Below are 16,305 nucleotides of genomic sequence, written 5' to 3'. Positions count from 1 at the left end.
TACTCTTACAACCTAATCCACTACTGCTACTGCTTCGACTGTGATTGGTCAATTTCTTACTCTTGCTTCTTACTCCGTGTATTGTAGACGGGCCTTAAGACTTGGGACGGTCTTAAAGTGCACCACCTTTAATGAATGTTGCTCACTTTTGTAATTTTCATCTTATTCCAAGATACACAATTGATCTCCAGAGTGAGATTCGCTCTAAAAGTTTCAAAGAATACGTGAACTTTGACTTTTTGTGAAATTTCTCTTATATTCCTTTCCCGCCGTCAACGACAATGTGGAGCGACACCGATGGGCGATGACCGACAGCGCAGGCGGTGGACAGTGGTGGACAGGACAGCGGTGACGCCGGTGACGCGTTACGGCACTGCGAAGTGCGATGGCGATGGCGATCATCCAGTTACCAGTACTGAGTACAAGATGGTCGATGTGCCTTTGACCGTGTCGGTGTCGCTAACGGTGGGCCTGCCGACGCGAGAGCAGCGAGAGCAGCGAGAGCAGCGAGAGCAGCGAGACCGTGTTACCCCGCGCCACTGAACGAGTTACGACTGTTACGAGCCCCGCCGTGCCTGGAGACAGAGAGGCAGAGAGGCAGAGAGACAGAGAGACAGAGAGACGCGCCCCGAGTCCCGAGCTCCAAACCCAAACCCCGGTTCCAACGTCGACGTATGCGACGCTGCTAAATGGCTATCGTGGGATAAGGGGTACGTATCCCGCGGGTGCGGGAAATAGGAATCGCGTGGGAGTCGGGACGCGCGATCGACTGGTCGACGGTGGATCACGATCCACCTGTCAACAGTGTCAACGATCTACCTGGCGCGCACAAAGTGCGCGCGCGCACGCGCATGAATGGGCGTCCGATACTCCGAACTCCGAATACTCCGATCCGTCCGTAAGTGAATTTCTCCTCGCGGCCCGCGGCTCGGCCTCGGGCTCGGGCTCGGGCTCGGGCTCGGGCTTTCTTTCTTTTCTCGTTACATTATTTTTTTTAATTCGCAAGCGGTACTTTAATCTAGGCTCTATCTGCGATCGCGAGAGAAGTAGAGAACACGGAAGAGAGGAGAATCGTTTGCGCGGATTTCCACGGCGCGCGGTTGCGGCCGCGGCGCTCCGTTCCGACGCGACGGAGCGCCCGTCGTACGCGTTTCTTAAACCGTTCCTTTTCGACTGTTGCAGTCCGTACAGTCTTCGAGAAGTGCGACAAGTGCGGCCGCCCGAAGATACGCTCGAAAGGGACGTGACAAACGATGGAGAAGCGGCAGGAGGTGCTCGCCCCGTTTTCCTCCGGTGAGTTGCCTCTCGGCTTTCTCTCTGTCTGTCATAAGAGGATGCGTGGATGGGTGTTTGTTGTGTAGGCGTAAGTGCAGCGTAGGTACGCGGCGTGTTTGCCGCGAGTCAGGCATTTATTTATACCTTATATGCATCGTTTATTGACTGACGTACAATGTATAGTCAAAACAAAATTGAAACGTATCAATTTTGATAACAAATATTTCCGGAAAATGAGAGAAATTGACACTGTATGTGTGTGTGGTGCGCGCGCGCGCATATGTGTGTGTGTCAAAGAGTCAGAATGTTTCCCCTGAATTCTTGAAAAATATCTCTATAAAAGTGTACAAAAATACCGAGGAAAATACCATACATTACACATATTATATATTTTCCTATTATTTTCGTTTGTAATATTTTTCAAGAATAAGATGTCTGAAATTTTATATATGACGAAAAAAATATTTACTTCATTATCTTGAAATTCTAGCGGTTTACATTTTAAACACTGATAAGGATAATCTAGTGATTACATAATCATACTTAAAATATAACTTATATGACGTCCTAGCTTTGTTAAAACGTCTCTTATCAAGGATAAATAAATATCATTGAATACAAATAAAATAGGAAAAAAGTATTAGTTATTTTGTTTCAGAAAATATATTGACAAAGATTCTGTTATATGAGCATTATAATAAACGTTGCATACATAAATATAAAAGGAAGGAACAACGTAATGTGTATTGGCGTGAGATGCATTTTACGTACCAGTAAGCTTGATGTGTCTTGTGTGGTATGCACATACACATATATGTATCTATCATTGCTATTTATGTTGGTCAGAAACAAAAGAATATTCTTGAGGTAATCAATACCATGTAAAGTGAAGAGAGAGAGAGAGAGAGGGGGGGGAGGGGAGAGAAGCTATACTTTGAAATGTATGAAAGACACATACTATATTTTGTAATTTTTTTATCTCATGATAAATATTTAGAAAGGCATATATTGAAATAATGAAGAAAACAAATTATATATAAGAAAAACTAAATTGAGAAAAACAATTCTATACAAGAGATGAAGTACAATTATGTTCGTACATTACACTAATCAGCATGCTTTTATATTTTTTGAAAATATTTTAGGGATTGTTTAAACAACTGTGGTAAAAAGTTCAGTTTGTTAAAATTGTATCCATATTATGCTTTGGCACGTCTGAGCAAAGTCAGCATCTTGCTGAGAGATCTAATTTGCGAATTCTCATCGGCGTTTAGCCTCGTTAAAACAAGATTAACGTTAAATGGCGTGGTAAAGCGTTTACAGTGATAACCTGTTAAACGAAAATTCAACTCCGTGAGTATCTGATAACGGCAATAATATATCAATTTTACGCTTGACGTTCACCGTAACGAAAGTATAATACAGTTAGTTTTTCCGCAGCGCGATCGATTACGTGCTGTCGCACGCTTTTGCGAAGAAAAGAATAGAAACGGAAAATGGAGGAATGCGAACATTGTGATGCCACTTGAAAGCCAGGAGATGCCGAAACTTTCTCCGGAAGCGCGGAAATCCGTGCGCCGTTATTTCTTACTTATACATGTACGAGCACGGAATTCCGTACATCGTCACCCACAAAATAATTATCGTCGAGTGCCGTAAGGTTTCCACGTGCAGGCCGACACAAGTATCGCTGTATCAAATATTCTCACGATGAAGGAACGATCGTTACGGCCGGCTACTTCAGTGAAAATCATTACCGCCGGAATATTTAATAACGCCGATAATATCGACTCGGAGTCACTGCGGCCTACATTCAAATGCCAGCTGGAGCAACACAATCACGTCTCTCTGTGACGTCCCCCTGGTAACCGATACCGTCGAAGGGTTGTTGTTTGTAACGCTGATTACTGCTATGATGAAACCCTTCCGTGGTAAAATGATTGATAGAATACTAAAAAGACAAGATAGCCACATTGGAGATGTAATAGTAAAACAAACGGAAAGAATTGTTGAAATGTAAAAATTGAAGTATTTTATTCTAGCGTTGCTAGATTGCGCATTGATCGATAAATGTAGAGCTTGAATATTAATGCGAAATATTCATTTTAAGTAGAGATTTTATTTTAATGCAATCTTAATATGTATAAAGCTTAGTTATTTAAAAGATATTTAAAAGGAGCTACAAAATGAAAAGAGCCTAATCAAAATTTCGATAAAATATTTGGTATTAGCTATATCAGTTTTCTAATATATATAAAAAACTGTTGAAAGAGAATAACTAACTAAACTAATAAATAAATATTTTTCGATTATCAAATGGTAGTAAATACATAATAATTTTTTATGGTATATATTTATATGATATTTCAAAATACAAAATTGCATTTTTTATTAAAACACTAGTTTTTATGTGGTTTAATTTATAAGCAATTGAAGATTGGTGAACTCTAATGAATTTAGATTTATATTACAAATAGAAAACGCAAAACACATCTCTAATTATGTCTATTATGTATATAATTCGCTGTTTTATTAATATCAATTCATCATGATTTTCACTTAATTCGTTTTTTATCCCTTTTTAGCTTCATTTTTAGAAAGTTAGAAGCCAATTTAAATGAAAATTATAGCAATATTGATGAAACTATCAGTGTTATTGCTTATAAAGACACTCGGTTTTTTTTTAAATCGTCAACAGTTCCCAAAAGAGAAGACGGCCAGAAAAATTGTCCGAGAATAGAAGATTATCTGCGGAAACGCGTGAAAAGTTATGTGGGAAGTGTATCCGGAGGTAGCTGGCGACTAAAGATTCATATCGAGCCATTTGATGACACGCTCTCAGGGTGGAAAGATACAAATCTAACAAACACACAGTGCTGATGTCGACGGCGCGGGCGGCGCGGTGGCGGTGGTAATAGTAGTGGTGGAGGAAAAGCGAGTTGAAGGTTGGCGGTGGTGATGGCGGCGGGTTACAGGGTCGCGGGGGTGTAGCGGAGGCAGCGGAGTGGTGCGCGCGGACCACTGGATCAATTCTCGCTCCGGGAGCTACACAGGGGGAAAAGCAACAGTCTGTCAGCCCCTTTCTACCCGGAAAAGTGCTCGGCCACGGTACGCTATTTCGTACGCTTCTCGCGCCCGTCCCATTCGCGAAGAGGAAAAAATCCGATTTCAAATCGGATCAAATCACACGCGAGCTGCGTGATGATATCTCGATTAGATCCGTGAGAAATTCAACGCGGACGATTGCGACGTATCGGCACAGTAATTAACGTCATAGAGATTACAGCGTGGATCCTGCTCGCGTCGGGATTCGTTGAGAATCGTAATAGCACAGCTCAAATCGGACCAGTTAATATAGCCTTAGTGTTTTACCACAACGCAACGTTACGTATGGAGTTAAGATTCTTCGGTTTAGTTTCTCACGAATATTTTAGCCGCGTTCGCATACTGTTCGATCTGGACTCTGGAGAATTGTCTGACACACGAAACGAGAAAAGATTTCTTTGTCATCCTTCGTCCGCTTCGACTTTCGTTTCCAAGCGTCGCTGTGAGATCATGAGATCCTTAAAATTCAACTTGCGTTCGTGGTGTCCGATTCGGAATCCGGTTTGACCTTAACGTACTTGACGATGTTATCATCAGTCGGAGAACTCGTCCCAACGGACACATTGTAGAAATCGAGACGGTCCTCCTTCTGGACGCCGTTACATTATCCCGTTCGTGTATTTAAGTGGAAAACGCAGATGCGAATTATTGCCGGCGGACAACACGATCTGACCTGATTTCCATTGAATATGCCTTTATGCGGTATTTCGAGAGCGGAGTGGAGTCCAAGATGAGGCCGTCGCGGGGGTCGGTGTGATTGTCGCGGAGTCGCCGTTTGTTCCCAGTCCCGCGAGTCAATAGAGAGGCGGCGCGAGGAGGACGTTTCGGTATCGGTTTTCCGGTATCGCGCTTCCGAACTCCCTCCGACTCCGACTCTCGACTTTCTGTACTATGTATATAGTATACGCCGCGTGAGGACACCGCCAGTAAACTTCTTTACTCGCTTCTCCCCATCACTGTTAGTTTTTGCTATTAAACTGCGAAAAACACGACACTTTCTGTCTCTCATCTCTCGTCGCACACATTGGCTATAAATTTTTAAATAGAGCAAGGTATTTCATAATGTAGGATTCTGCTTGATGTTGAATTAATGAAGGAACTCTCACACATCTCTACACACACACACACACACACACACACACTTTATCCAAAAGACATTCTGAGAACGTCCTTAGGCCTTTGGACATTTTTAGAACGTTTCTTGGAGTCTGTGCTGTATAGGAATAAAGTAGTAATAATGATGATGCCGAGATGTTCGATTTGTCAATAATTATTGTAACACAGACGTGACGATTGTATAACATGTTGACAGACGAGTGTCCGAACAGCGGCGAGGACAGCGAGGAGGATGTAATAACCGATTACCTTGGCTCATCGCACTCCGACTGCGATCGCGTGCTGCCTATCATTAATGGGGATTTACGCGGCCTGAGTTTGCACGGCGGCATAATTACGGATACCGGCTACAGCACCAAAGACAATACCGATAAAGCGCCGATCATCATGTCTGAGGGCGGCGATGAACAACAACAGCACCACCAACAGCAGCAGCTGCTGCAGCAGCAACAGCAGCAACACCCGTTACTCGCACTCGGCACTAATATTATACAAGCCCAGCCTAATCCTCTAGTGCCCATCATTAGCGTTACGCCGCATTCGCCCGGTGTAGCCAAGAATTATCCGGTCCTAGGTAATTAGCTTTCATTTCACGTAATTGAATTTGAAGATTGAAGATACCACACAACTTATATATAGTTCTTATTTTATTTTCTAACGCGTGATGATTCACACAATATTCAAATTTATATAAGAGAATATAAATATAAATATCGAGACGTATGTTCATAAAATTTAAAAGAACGTCAAAATTATAAAAGTTAAAACATAAGAGAAGAAATTAAAACATTAATAAACGTTCAATTCTTTAAATATTCTTCTTGCAGAGGAGAATTTGCAGCAACTGCATGAAATACACGACTGCATCCAGCGTATGCGAGACTTGACATTAGGCACTTTGGGATATCATATTCGCGCCTCCAACAACGCCCCACAAAGATTGACCTCCTCCTGCCCGTCCCTATGTCCGCTGGCTTCGGCTGAGCTCGCGTCTCGATCCGGCAATCATCATCACCACGACACCGGTTCTGATCCGGATCTTGTCCTCGGTAATTGCTCCACAAACAGCTCCCCAACGCATTTCCCCTCAGCGGGTGGTCATGCCCGCTCGCAACAGGCGCAAGGTGTAGATAGAAGACGCAGCTGGACTGGAGATCTGGGAGATCTGGAGGAGAACCGACACGGCCGACGCCGATATTCCTCCGGACAAAATCATCTGCAGGCCCAAAATATGGTTAATATTGCCCGTTACTTGTTAAAACCAGGGCACGATTCAATTTCGATGCTGAATTCATATTTCGATGCTGTGAATTATGATGCTCGCCAAAAATATTGTTGTATTCCCATTATTAAGAATGTAGAAATTATCTCTTGTCTGTAACATCGAAATCTGAACTCGTCGAAATTATATCGGTCTCAAATTCCCGATCGTAATCATACTTTTATTCACCTTACGATGGTAGCATGATTTTGCTTTGTTGTCTTGCGTATTGCGCTTCTTGCCGAAGCCATCGCTAAATGCCGCTCAACACACCGCAATCACGACGTACTCGTTTACTCATTTCAGCGACAACGCAGCATTAGTTTAAGTAGCCTAGACAGCGAAAACGAGATAGAATTAGATGGAAAATCATGTACCGGACCTGTAGGCGTAAGCAATCGAGCATGCAGGTCGCAAACGAGCACGCACTCATTGAACGAAGCTGATCTTGTACAGGTAATTTTCGAGATTCTTCGAAAGATGATTTCTCTTTTCGACATGCACGCGGGAACAAAGAGTTACTACAAAGCAAATTTTTCTTTGACAGAACGAATATCAGAAGATAGTCACAAAAAGGAGTAGTCAGAGATTAGCAGAAAGTAGCAGTTTAATGCCAGGACTGACTTGTTCGCGTTTACCTCTTCAGAAATCTATATCGACGCCCTCGATCGTTACACCGCAGGTTCTGAACGCGCATTTAACTGAAACCGGAACTCGGACAACACCTTCACTTGCAGCGTAAGTCCATTACGAATCATGAATGGAGATCACATAGCTAGATCAACGATAATGAAGAAATAGATACTTATATATTATTTTCTATTGTCTTTTATATAAAAACGCCACTATCAAATAATCGTTATCTAGCTTGCGATCTTATTATTGATTAGCACACAAAAAGCTATGCACATATATATATATACATATATATATTTTATGCTGTGTACATTCATGTGTGCGTAAATACCCATGCATGTACACTCTTTCTTTCACGTGTATATATTTATATCTTGTCGATTTTTCAATCTTTCGCACAAGTAGAAACTCATTTTGAAAATGCAGACGCAGACGTACTCATGCATGAACACTTATAAGTAGTAGAATAAATCTCAGAGATATTTATATTTATAGATGCCTGAAACATTCACATTAGGCAGATCTTTTAACTTATGACTGCTCGTGTATTATTGTATTGCAAGTCATATAAAATGTACCATAGAAAGAAAAAGTCATATTAAAATAATAATCTTATAATAGCCATTCATATAGTTTGATACACATATTTTGTTTAAAGAATATTGTGGCTTACATTATTAATTATTGATGACGAGTGCAATTAATATCTTGCGTCTTTTATTTTATATGAGACAAAAGTAGTAATAATAACAGTGCATATCTGATATTGATTTAAAAGCTTAGTTTTATATACATTTGATCGATTACTTACGCCAATATAACTGTTTTTCTAATCGCGAGCAGTTTATTATTTTAAATATTATCGATGTGCATCGGATCATCTGAGAATATCTGAACTACAATTATTCATTATACACGATAGTTGCTTAGTTTGTGTACTTGAAAATTTGCTACAATCCTGCATGAAACAGCCGTCGTGAAAGAAACGAAAAGGGTAGTGGGAGTGAGACAGAAACCGAAGATCTTCATACATCACACAGCCACGAATTCCATGAAGATAGAGAGGGAACTCCGAATGTCCAGATATCCCTTGACGAGCTTTTGACTGAGTGAGTACTCCGATGCCTTAAGTTCTTCATATTTAACCGAATTATTTATGATACTTCGAAAATCTTTTAACGTCTCTGATGGGAATGGTTTGTACCGGTTTACCAATCGATTGATTTTGTAACCAAAAATAGTCTGTAGTTACATTACAACTGCAAATCAAAGATGGACTCACATGTATTTATTTGAAATAATCCATTTCTCTTTAGATATTAATTAAAATATGTATAGGCAGTTTAATGTCACTTAAGACTCATTAAACACAAAAATTATCGAAATATATAACAACGAAAATTACTATGTCACGTGATTGTGCATGCAACACATTTTAAAACATGTAGCTCTGCACACATTTACAGAAATTACACCAGAACGTCCACTTTTATCTCACAATAAGCTATGAATAGATCGAAACGCTTCTATAGTTGCATTGCTATAGTACTGCATATGACGATCATCATTCCGAAAAGACAAGAAGAAAGCGCGGTTCTATTTTCTTCCGCAAAAAGAAGGTAAATCGATAATCTAAAAAAAAAAAAGATTATTTGATATTATCTGATAAAGAACATTTCCGATAAACCATGCTGAAATCTTATTTCAGGATAAAAGCGGAAAGAAGACTAGTCAACAGCATCTGTGGGTAACGATGACGGTAGGAACTCAGGGAAGCTTATGTGATGTTTGTATGAAACATTCGACGAATAAACCTCTCCTCCATTGCGACAGTAAGAAAACCGTTATATTAAATTAAATAACTCACGATTGCCGTAAATGTTATAATTAACTTTTTTAAAATTACATTTTACTTAATTTTTATAAAATCAGACTGCGGAACGTCGGTTCATCAAAGTCAGGGATGTAAAGATCAAGTAGTGTTGGAGTGCATCAAATCTAAGCATCACTCTGGCAAATTCGCAACAAAGTCTTTATCCAACGTTTCCATCTCGAGTAACAGCAGCGTCAACAAACGGGGTTCTACGACGTCGCTACCACTACCAACCTCATCCGGGAGCGGAAGGTAATAAACTTATACCGATAAAGATTATACATTTTTTTTGCATTGGATCTGCGTATCTGTGATTCAAGATTCGCACGCAAATAGCATGGCTGGGCTGAAACTCGGAGTTTATAACGAACTTCTTTTGACTATACGAAATGATTAATGAATAACTCAAATCACTGCTTAATTTAATTGGCAATTATTGATGGATTAGAATTTACTCACTTTATATTTAGATATTTAGATAAGAAAGAAGATTCGATAATTTATCGAGTCAAAAAATTTTATATCTAATATATACATATATATATATATAGTATAAAACTAGATGGGGAAAATCTTAAACCGAATAAAATTTGTGCATCTGTTTATTACTCCGAGGCTTTGGCTGGCTCAGAAGCTTATTATTTCTGATTAATTTTGCAGTTTAGCAACATCAATAGTACGGCAAGCTTTAGCGCGTTCAGCATCGCGCCGCTACATCTTGATATAATATTGTTTTTTTACATATATTATGCGTATTACTTTATACAGAATATACCATGCTCAGATACTACCTCAGCTAGCTTTCGGTTTGCTATTATTACATAAGTACACAAGCTACAAAGATAATACTAGCGGCTGATACTATCGATAATTACGTGATAATAAAAAGTTATCAAACTCATTGACGTAACTCCAAGAGTCATTCGATTTTAAATTTTAATTACATTACGTCGATTTAAAAAGAAAAAAGGATTGTAAATTTATTAATGAACAGAAATTCTTGCGTGTGGGAACGATTTGTTAAAGATAGGTATCGACGCGTAAAATCAAAAAGCATAAGAAAAGAATTAGCAAGAAACATGGAAATGAAGAAAAAACGGCCTAATAGGCGAAATGAAGTTACCCTAATGCAGTATGTGCTTTTTCCTTCTCCCGTGCATTCCCTCTCGTGCAACCACGTGCAAACTGATCGATTGTACGACGATTAAAGGGAAATTAACAGCCACAAGAAAACCATGTCAAGCTACAGCCCTTGGCGGCGAGTCGCCACTAAACTTGGAGTCAAGTAAGTCTCTGATATCTGATGTGTTCCTCTTGTATTCTGTCGAAAGCGTTCGTTTCTGTTCGTGTATCTCAAGCTGAATTTGGACCAAGTAAATGAGTGCAAACAAACATGAATCAACAACTTGCTTTCATGTAGCATTCGCGTTCATTGAAGCAAGTTGTTTATTCACATTTGTTCGCGATCTTTTGCTTAATCTGGATCCAGCTTTACAACGCGTCTAGGAAAGACGCGCGTTTCTCGTTTCTCGATTTTTTTCTCGCACACTACACATGTATACACACGTACACATACATGCATATTGTCCAGCAACGGCAATCAACTTCTGCCGTCTTGTCTTATATACCTGGAAGAGACATCATCTTGCCCTGCCTATGCTTCTGATCTTGTGCTTGCTTCTATGATTTGTGCCCATTCAATAATATGTTTTGTGTTACCTCTTCTCATTGTAATCTTCGCCTAAATTATAGCGCGTAAGTCGCGAGCATTAATCCGTAAGGTAATTTTTCCACAAGTAATTACACATCGAACAATAAATTGTCACAGTAGATACATGTTCATGACATGTTACCAATTTCTATCTCTCCTTTCTACTTTACACCTCGCCCTTTCAACGATAGTTTGTCACGTTTCTTTCTCTTGTCGTTCCCACCTTCGTTTCTCAATGTGTCACGAGATTTCGTATCCGAATTCTCACTATAGACAGATGTTCATATTCTCGTAATAGTTTGTAAAACTTTGGGTCGGGTTTTAAGTCGGGATTAAGATTTAACAAAAATATAAAACGGGTGCTGTTCTTCGAGTCTCCCGTAATGCCTCATATAGCGTGATCCCGTGTTCTCGATTGCTGAAAAAGTTTAAATAAATTGTAGGACACAATAGGAGCGGAGAGAAAACAAGTGGTTGCATCTATGACGCATGTACCACCCGACCTGAACTCGGAGTTTTCGACTCTTGCAGATTATTGCTCATCTGCGAATGGCTTTTTGCTATATATTAATATCAAAGACTTTTTATCTTTCTGAATTTATCTTACAATTAGACCGCTAGTTTTATTGGCCATGCGTTACAACGAACGACATTGATTATGTAATGAGAATCAGATGAAGATTCATATATGCTTAAATGAAGATATAAAATATCGTCTGCAAGGTTTGTATAGAAAAGGAAAAATACTAAAATTTTTAAATATTTTAAAACACATCATAATTTACAGTCTTTTTAAAAGGTCGGCATCTCAGTACATTAATTTCAAGAGTCTTTCAAGCTGAAGTTCAACCTTAACATTGTGTGCCTTGCTTAAGGGAGAATAAAACTTTTCTTTATTAATCATAAATCGTGCTTTATGAAACAGAGCTATATCTTTCTTTCAGTCAAACGATAAATGAAGAAAAAGATGCCGAGAGCGGGCAACATCGTGATCTTCTGAGGTTTGTAAATATATCTTTTCTCTTTTCTTTTTTTCTTAGATATTGTAATAAAGTTGAATCCGCAAATTTTAATCAAGATAGACATACTATATATATCGTAACGCCGTAGTGAACAACAAAAAACTAAATAAAATTACTTTTCGCTTATTTCAGTGGATGGGAAGAATTTGACTTTGGAGACGATGCTCATCAGTTCACGGTGGCAGATCTCGAGGAACTAGATCCTGAGCTGACTTTGGGAAAGGAGGAGCCCGATTCTTGGAGCTCCGCGATCGGACGTAATATCGCGTTACGTCTTGTCGATCATTGTGACCGCGAAGTGAAGAGGCAGGAACATATATACGAATTCGTGCTCACGGAGAAACATCATTGTCTGGTGTTGCTTGCCATGGAGAAGATCTTCGCGGAAGGATTGCGACGACACTTTCGCCTGGGCCAGCCGGATCTCAAGCGCATGTTTCCCCGACTACGGGATCTGATCGATATCCATCTGCGGTTTCTGCGGTTGCTGCAAAAACGGCAGAGTGCTAACCCCGTGGTTTCTACGATCGCCGATATTCTAGTTGAGCAATTCTCAAACGACAACGCGCAACGCATGAAGAGTGCGTATGGAGAATTTTGCAGTCGTCATCGGGATGCCGTCGAAGTGTACAAGTATTACTTGCGTAACGATCCTCGCTTCGCCCGTTTCGTTCGCCACTGTCAGGTAAGTTTTAGTAATGAATAGCTAGCAAATGACCAATGTAGGTTCGAATGATACGATTTATTAAATGAAATAATTTATGCCCTTAGACGAATCCTTTGTTGAAAAAGAAAGGTATACCCGAATGTATACTTTTCGTTACTCAACGTTTGACGAAGTATCCATTGCTGATTGAGCCGCTCATTAAAACTGGCATTGCACAAGAGGAAAGTGAAGATTTACGTAAAGCACTGATTCTTGTTAAAGAGATTTTAGCTGATGTAGATGCTTGCGTAGCCGACAAAGAGCGAGAAGATAGAAAATTAGAAATATACAATAAGTAAGTTTCGACTTTTTTTTTCTTTTGATTATTCTGTACTTCTCCGCGTGATTAATTTTTCGAAATATATTAATATAAATATTAACGTTTTTATAGGATCGACGCGAAGTCATTCGCGACGTATCGTGGTGCTAAATTCAAGAAGTCGGATATAATTAATAGAATTCTGAAGTTCGAGGGCACTGCATACTTAATGCAAGGTCGTGGCAAAATGACTGCCATTGTAGTGGTCGTTCTCTCAGACATATTGTTTTTCTTGGCTGAGAGAGATCAGAAATACGCGTTCTTCGTGCCTGACAATAAAGCGGGTATAGTATCGTTGCAGAAACTGCTGGTTCGCGAGAAGGCTCGTCAAGAATCTAGCATTTATCTAATAAGCAGTAACCCAGCCGAACCAGAAATGTTCGAACTAAAGATTCAGAAGCCAAAGGACAAACAATTATGGATACAGGCTATTCGGTCGGCAGTCGAGGCTTGCCCACAAGATCCTGAAAACGAAACCGACACGCTGACTGAAAATAATAATGAATTGCGAGATACTCGCGCCTCCTCGATTTCGCTAGTCTCCAGTGAAGAGAAGCAACGTATTGCCAAGATTAAAGAATCACATATACTTAGAATCGTCGGTATGTTCTTTTAGCTCTTTTCAACGTTTTCGTATCTTCTAATATTGTTTTGCTTTTTCTAATTTATTCAAATAAACAATCTTGTATTGTCTCAGGCGAATTGCGAAAGAAAGATACAGAGCAAGCGCTGCTGTTTGAAGAGAAAATGAACTTACAAATGCGACTCTTACAAGCGGCGAATGTTTGGAGTGGGAACGAAAGCGATAACGAGAGAATTGAGAAGCCTGAGAAAGAAGGTGCCGATTATACCCGGCTGGTACACAATGAAGGAATTGATACCACTCAATTGTGGCAAGAAGTTAGTATTATCCAATCAATACTATCTTATATCCAATTATAATATTATTTATAAATTAAATTATTGTAGATTCTTAATTTATAAATCGGCGGATTATAACAAAATTAAATTTTATGTTGGATACAGGTGGTTGTGGCCGTGCAAGAAGCGACACGTCTCGCTAGCTCGCTGTCGTTCAGCGCGGGCGGCGCTACTCTGTCACGAAGCTTGAGCTCCGCCGGCGAACGCCACAGTGAAGCTTACATTCCACCAGCTCTTTGCGTTCCTCGAAGGGCCGAAACATTTGCCGGTTTTGATCATAATAAAGTACGTATAAACGAACAAGTAAATGTCAAATAATCGTATAAAATAATATTTGATTTTTAGGAAAGATATCCGCGTGATTCGAACACGACGCATACCGTAATTCCCGTTCCGAAACTGTGTGAGTTGCCCAAAGAAAATCCCGATGAAAAAGGCGGCCAAGAATTGGAGACGAACAAGGATCAGCAATGGGCAGCGATACGTTTGTCTCATCATGTTTATACGTTGCTCTGTATAATAAGTAATCAAATGACAACGATCGATAGCCTGCAAGCGCAATTGGCTGCTTGTAAAGAGGGCAAATCATCCAATAGCCGACCGAATCCGAATCGTCAATTGGAAGAGCTGCGGAACTTGCAGGATCAGCTTTGCCGGGAGAAAGCAGCGTTTCGTGCTGCGTCTCAACAGGAGAAGACTCAGTTGGAGGAGGAACGAACTGAATTGACGCGACAGAGAGAGCAATTGGCTGCGGAGCAGCGGGATGTAACACAACAACGGGATCAGTTGTATCGACGACTCGAGGCATTGGAGCGACAGGGCGTAACGCTGGTCGGAAGTTCCACGACTGGCTCGACAATGATTCACCTATCTCACTTAACGCAAAACGCCGAAACGCAAAGCGCACGTAGTAAGGCACAACCAGAAGCGAAACGCATCCCTCTAAATCTGATTAGCGCGACGAATCAGCAGAAAGTACAGAGTAATTTGCCGGTTAAGCAACAGCTACCACTGAAGCTTGCCAGTGGGAGTAACAATAACACAAGGTAGAACTAGCTCATTCCACTCTAAACATCGCAATTGTTTTCTTTTAGTTGACAAGTAATAATCTTATGTTCGTCGTATCTATGCTCGACAGAAGCGGTAGCACTACGAGCAATAATAGTCCGGACCGGCATTCCAGGGCAGGCAGCAGTCCTGCGATCGTCACCGGATCGTCTGCCTATTCGTCACCAGAGCTTGGGAACAGTCACCACCATGGAATCGGCGGAAATCATACGCATTTGTCGAATCGCTCGCTTCGCATTACTCGCTCGCCGCCCGACACCCCGTACGTACATCAGCAGGCACAGCAGCAGCAGCAGCGAAGTACCGAGCCGCAATCGCAACAACAACAGCAGCAACAACCGCCAGAGGAGGAGGTGATCTTCTTCTGACGATTCTTTCGATTCGGTCGCAAACATTCGTCTCGTTCATCGCGCACCAGTGCCGCCACCACCGGCACGACTACACCGACTTTAACACCGGCTCCGTCACCGCGCAATCAGTCGAGGAGCAGCCAACAGTCTCGCAGCCGCGTTAAATCTTTCTGATTTTCGACATAAATTTCTTGCGATGATGATTAATCTATTTGCTGCTTCACATCATACACTCTTTCGTATGTTTCATCTCCTACCATTTCGCATTTTCTTCTATCGCTCAATCTTTCCTTACTACAGGTTTGATAGTCTTACAATAGGATGCACTTAAAGCTATTTATTTCACGAGATCGTATAACGTAATACGATACTCCATCTTGTCCACACAATAACACTATCGTCAATAAATGCGAATAGTTAGTCTCGGTATAGCTGGGAGACGGAAGAGATGTAATACTTTATTACATTCCAACTGCTATAACTGACGGCAATAATCATTTTTATGCCAAATCTCGCGGAATTCTATTATCTTGATGAGAGGGATATATTAAGAATAAAATGCAATTTTTATTAGAAGTGATCGAAGTATAGAAAAAGAAAGAAAGAGAGAGGAAGAGAAAAGAGTATTAACGACCGGCTTAGCAAAGTAAATCAGCCGATCTTGTTGAATTCTTGCTCGTTATGTTATCAAGTCGACTGACAGTTTTAGAAACAAGATTTTAGATAAATCTTTTAAACAAACCTGTTGCTGCGCTTGCTGAAATGCAAGGTAGATAAATATATATATATATATCTCACGATATTTTATATATATATATCACGATATTTTATATATATATATATATATATATATATATATATATATAGGAGTGTGTGTACATATATATACTTTTTCATAAGCGCGTGTGTGTGTGTGTGTGTGCGCGCGCGCGCGTGTGCGTG

At 40.4% G+C, this 16,305-nt stretch overlaps 1 protein-coding gene across 3 annotated transcripts; it reads left to right on the top strand.

Annotated features, from left to right (window-relative positions):
* Positions 1 to 343: 343 nt before the first annotated feature.
* On the top strand, positions 344 to 15,461 carry cyst (rho guanine nucleotide exchange factor 18 cysts). 3 transcript variants are annotated; one of them, XM_018507044.1, is made up of 19 exons: positions 344 to 710; positions 1,183 to 1,293; positions 5,693 to 6,070; positions 6,324 to 6,730; positions 7,064 to 7,213; positions 7,305 to 7,495; positions 8,365 to 8,502; positions 8,940 to 9,012; positions 9,102 to 9,225; positions 9,326 to 9,518; positions 10,477 to 10,551; positions 11,922 to 11,978; positions 12,132 to 12,684; positions 12,771 to 13,000; positions 13,097 to 13,626; positions 13,722 to 13,924; positions 14,051 to 14,230; positions 14,291 to 14,991; positions 15,084 to 15,461. In XM_018507044.1, exons 2-19 carry the CDS (start codon positions 1,254 to 1,256, stop codon positions 15,379 to 15,381), a joined length of 4,521 nt encoding a protein of 1,506 aa, XP_018362546.1. In that variant the 5' UTR covers positions 344 to 710; positions 1,183 to 1,253; the 3' UTR covers positions 15,382 to 15,461. The 3 variants fall into 3 exon arrangements, with proteins under 3 accessions (XP_018362546.1, XP_018362548.1, XP_018362547.1); XM_018507046.1 differs by lacking the exon at positions 10,477 to 10,551; XM_018507045.1 differs by lacking the exon at positions 10,477 to 10,551 and having other exon boundaries at positions 8,937 to 9,012.
* Positions 15,462 to 16,305: the final 844 nt, after the last annotated feature.

This window comes from Trachymyrmex cornetzi, unplaced genomic scaffold (genome assembly GCF_001594075.2).
Source record: "Trachymyrmex cornetzi isolate Tcor2-1 unplaced genomic scaffold, Tcor1.1 scaffold23, whole genome shotgun sequence".
Taxonomy (NCBI): Eukaryota; Metazoa; Arthropoda; class Insecta; order Hymenoptera; family Formicidae; genus Trachymyrmex; species Trachymyrmex cornetzi.
The sequence above is the reverse complement of the archived record's forward strand: the minus strand, read 5'-3'. Positions and strand labels throughout refer to the sequence as shown.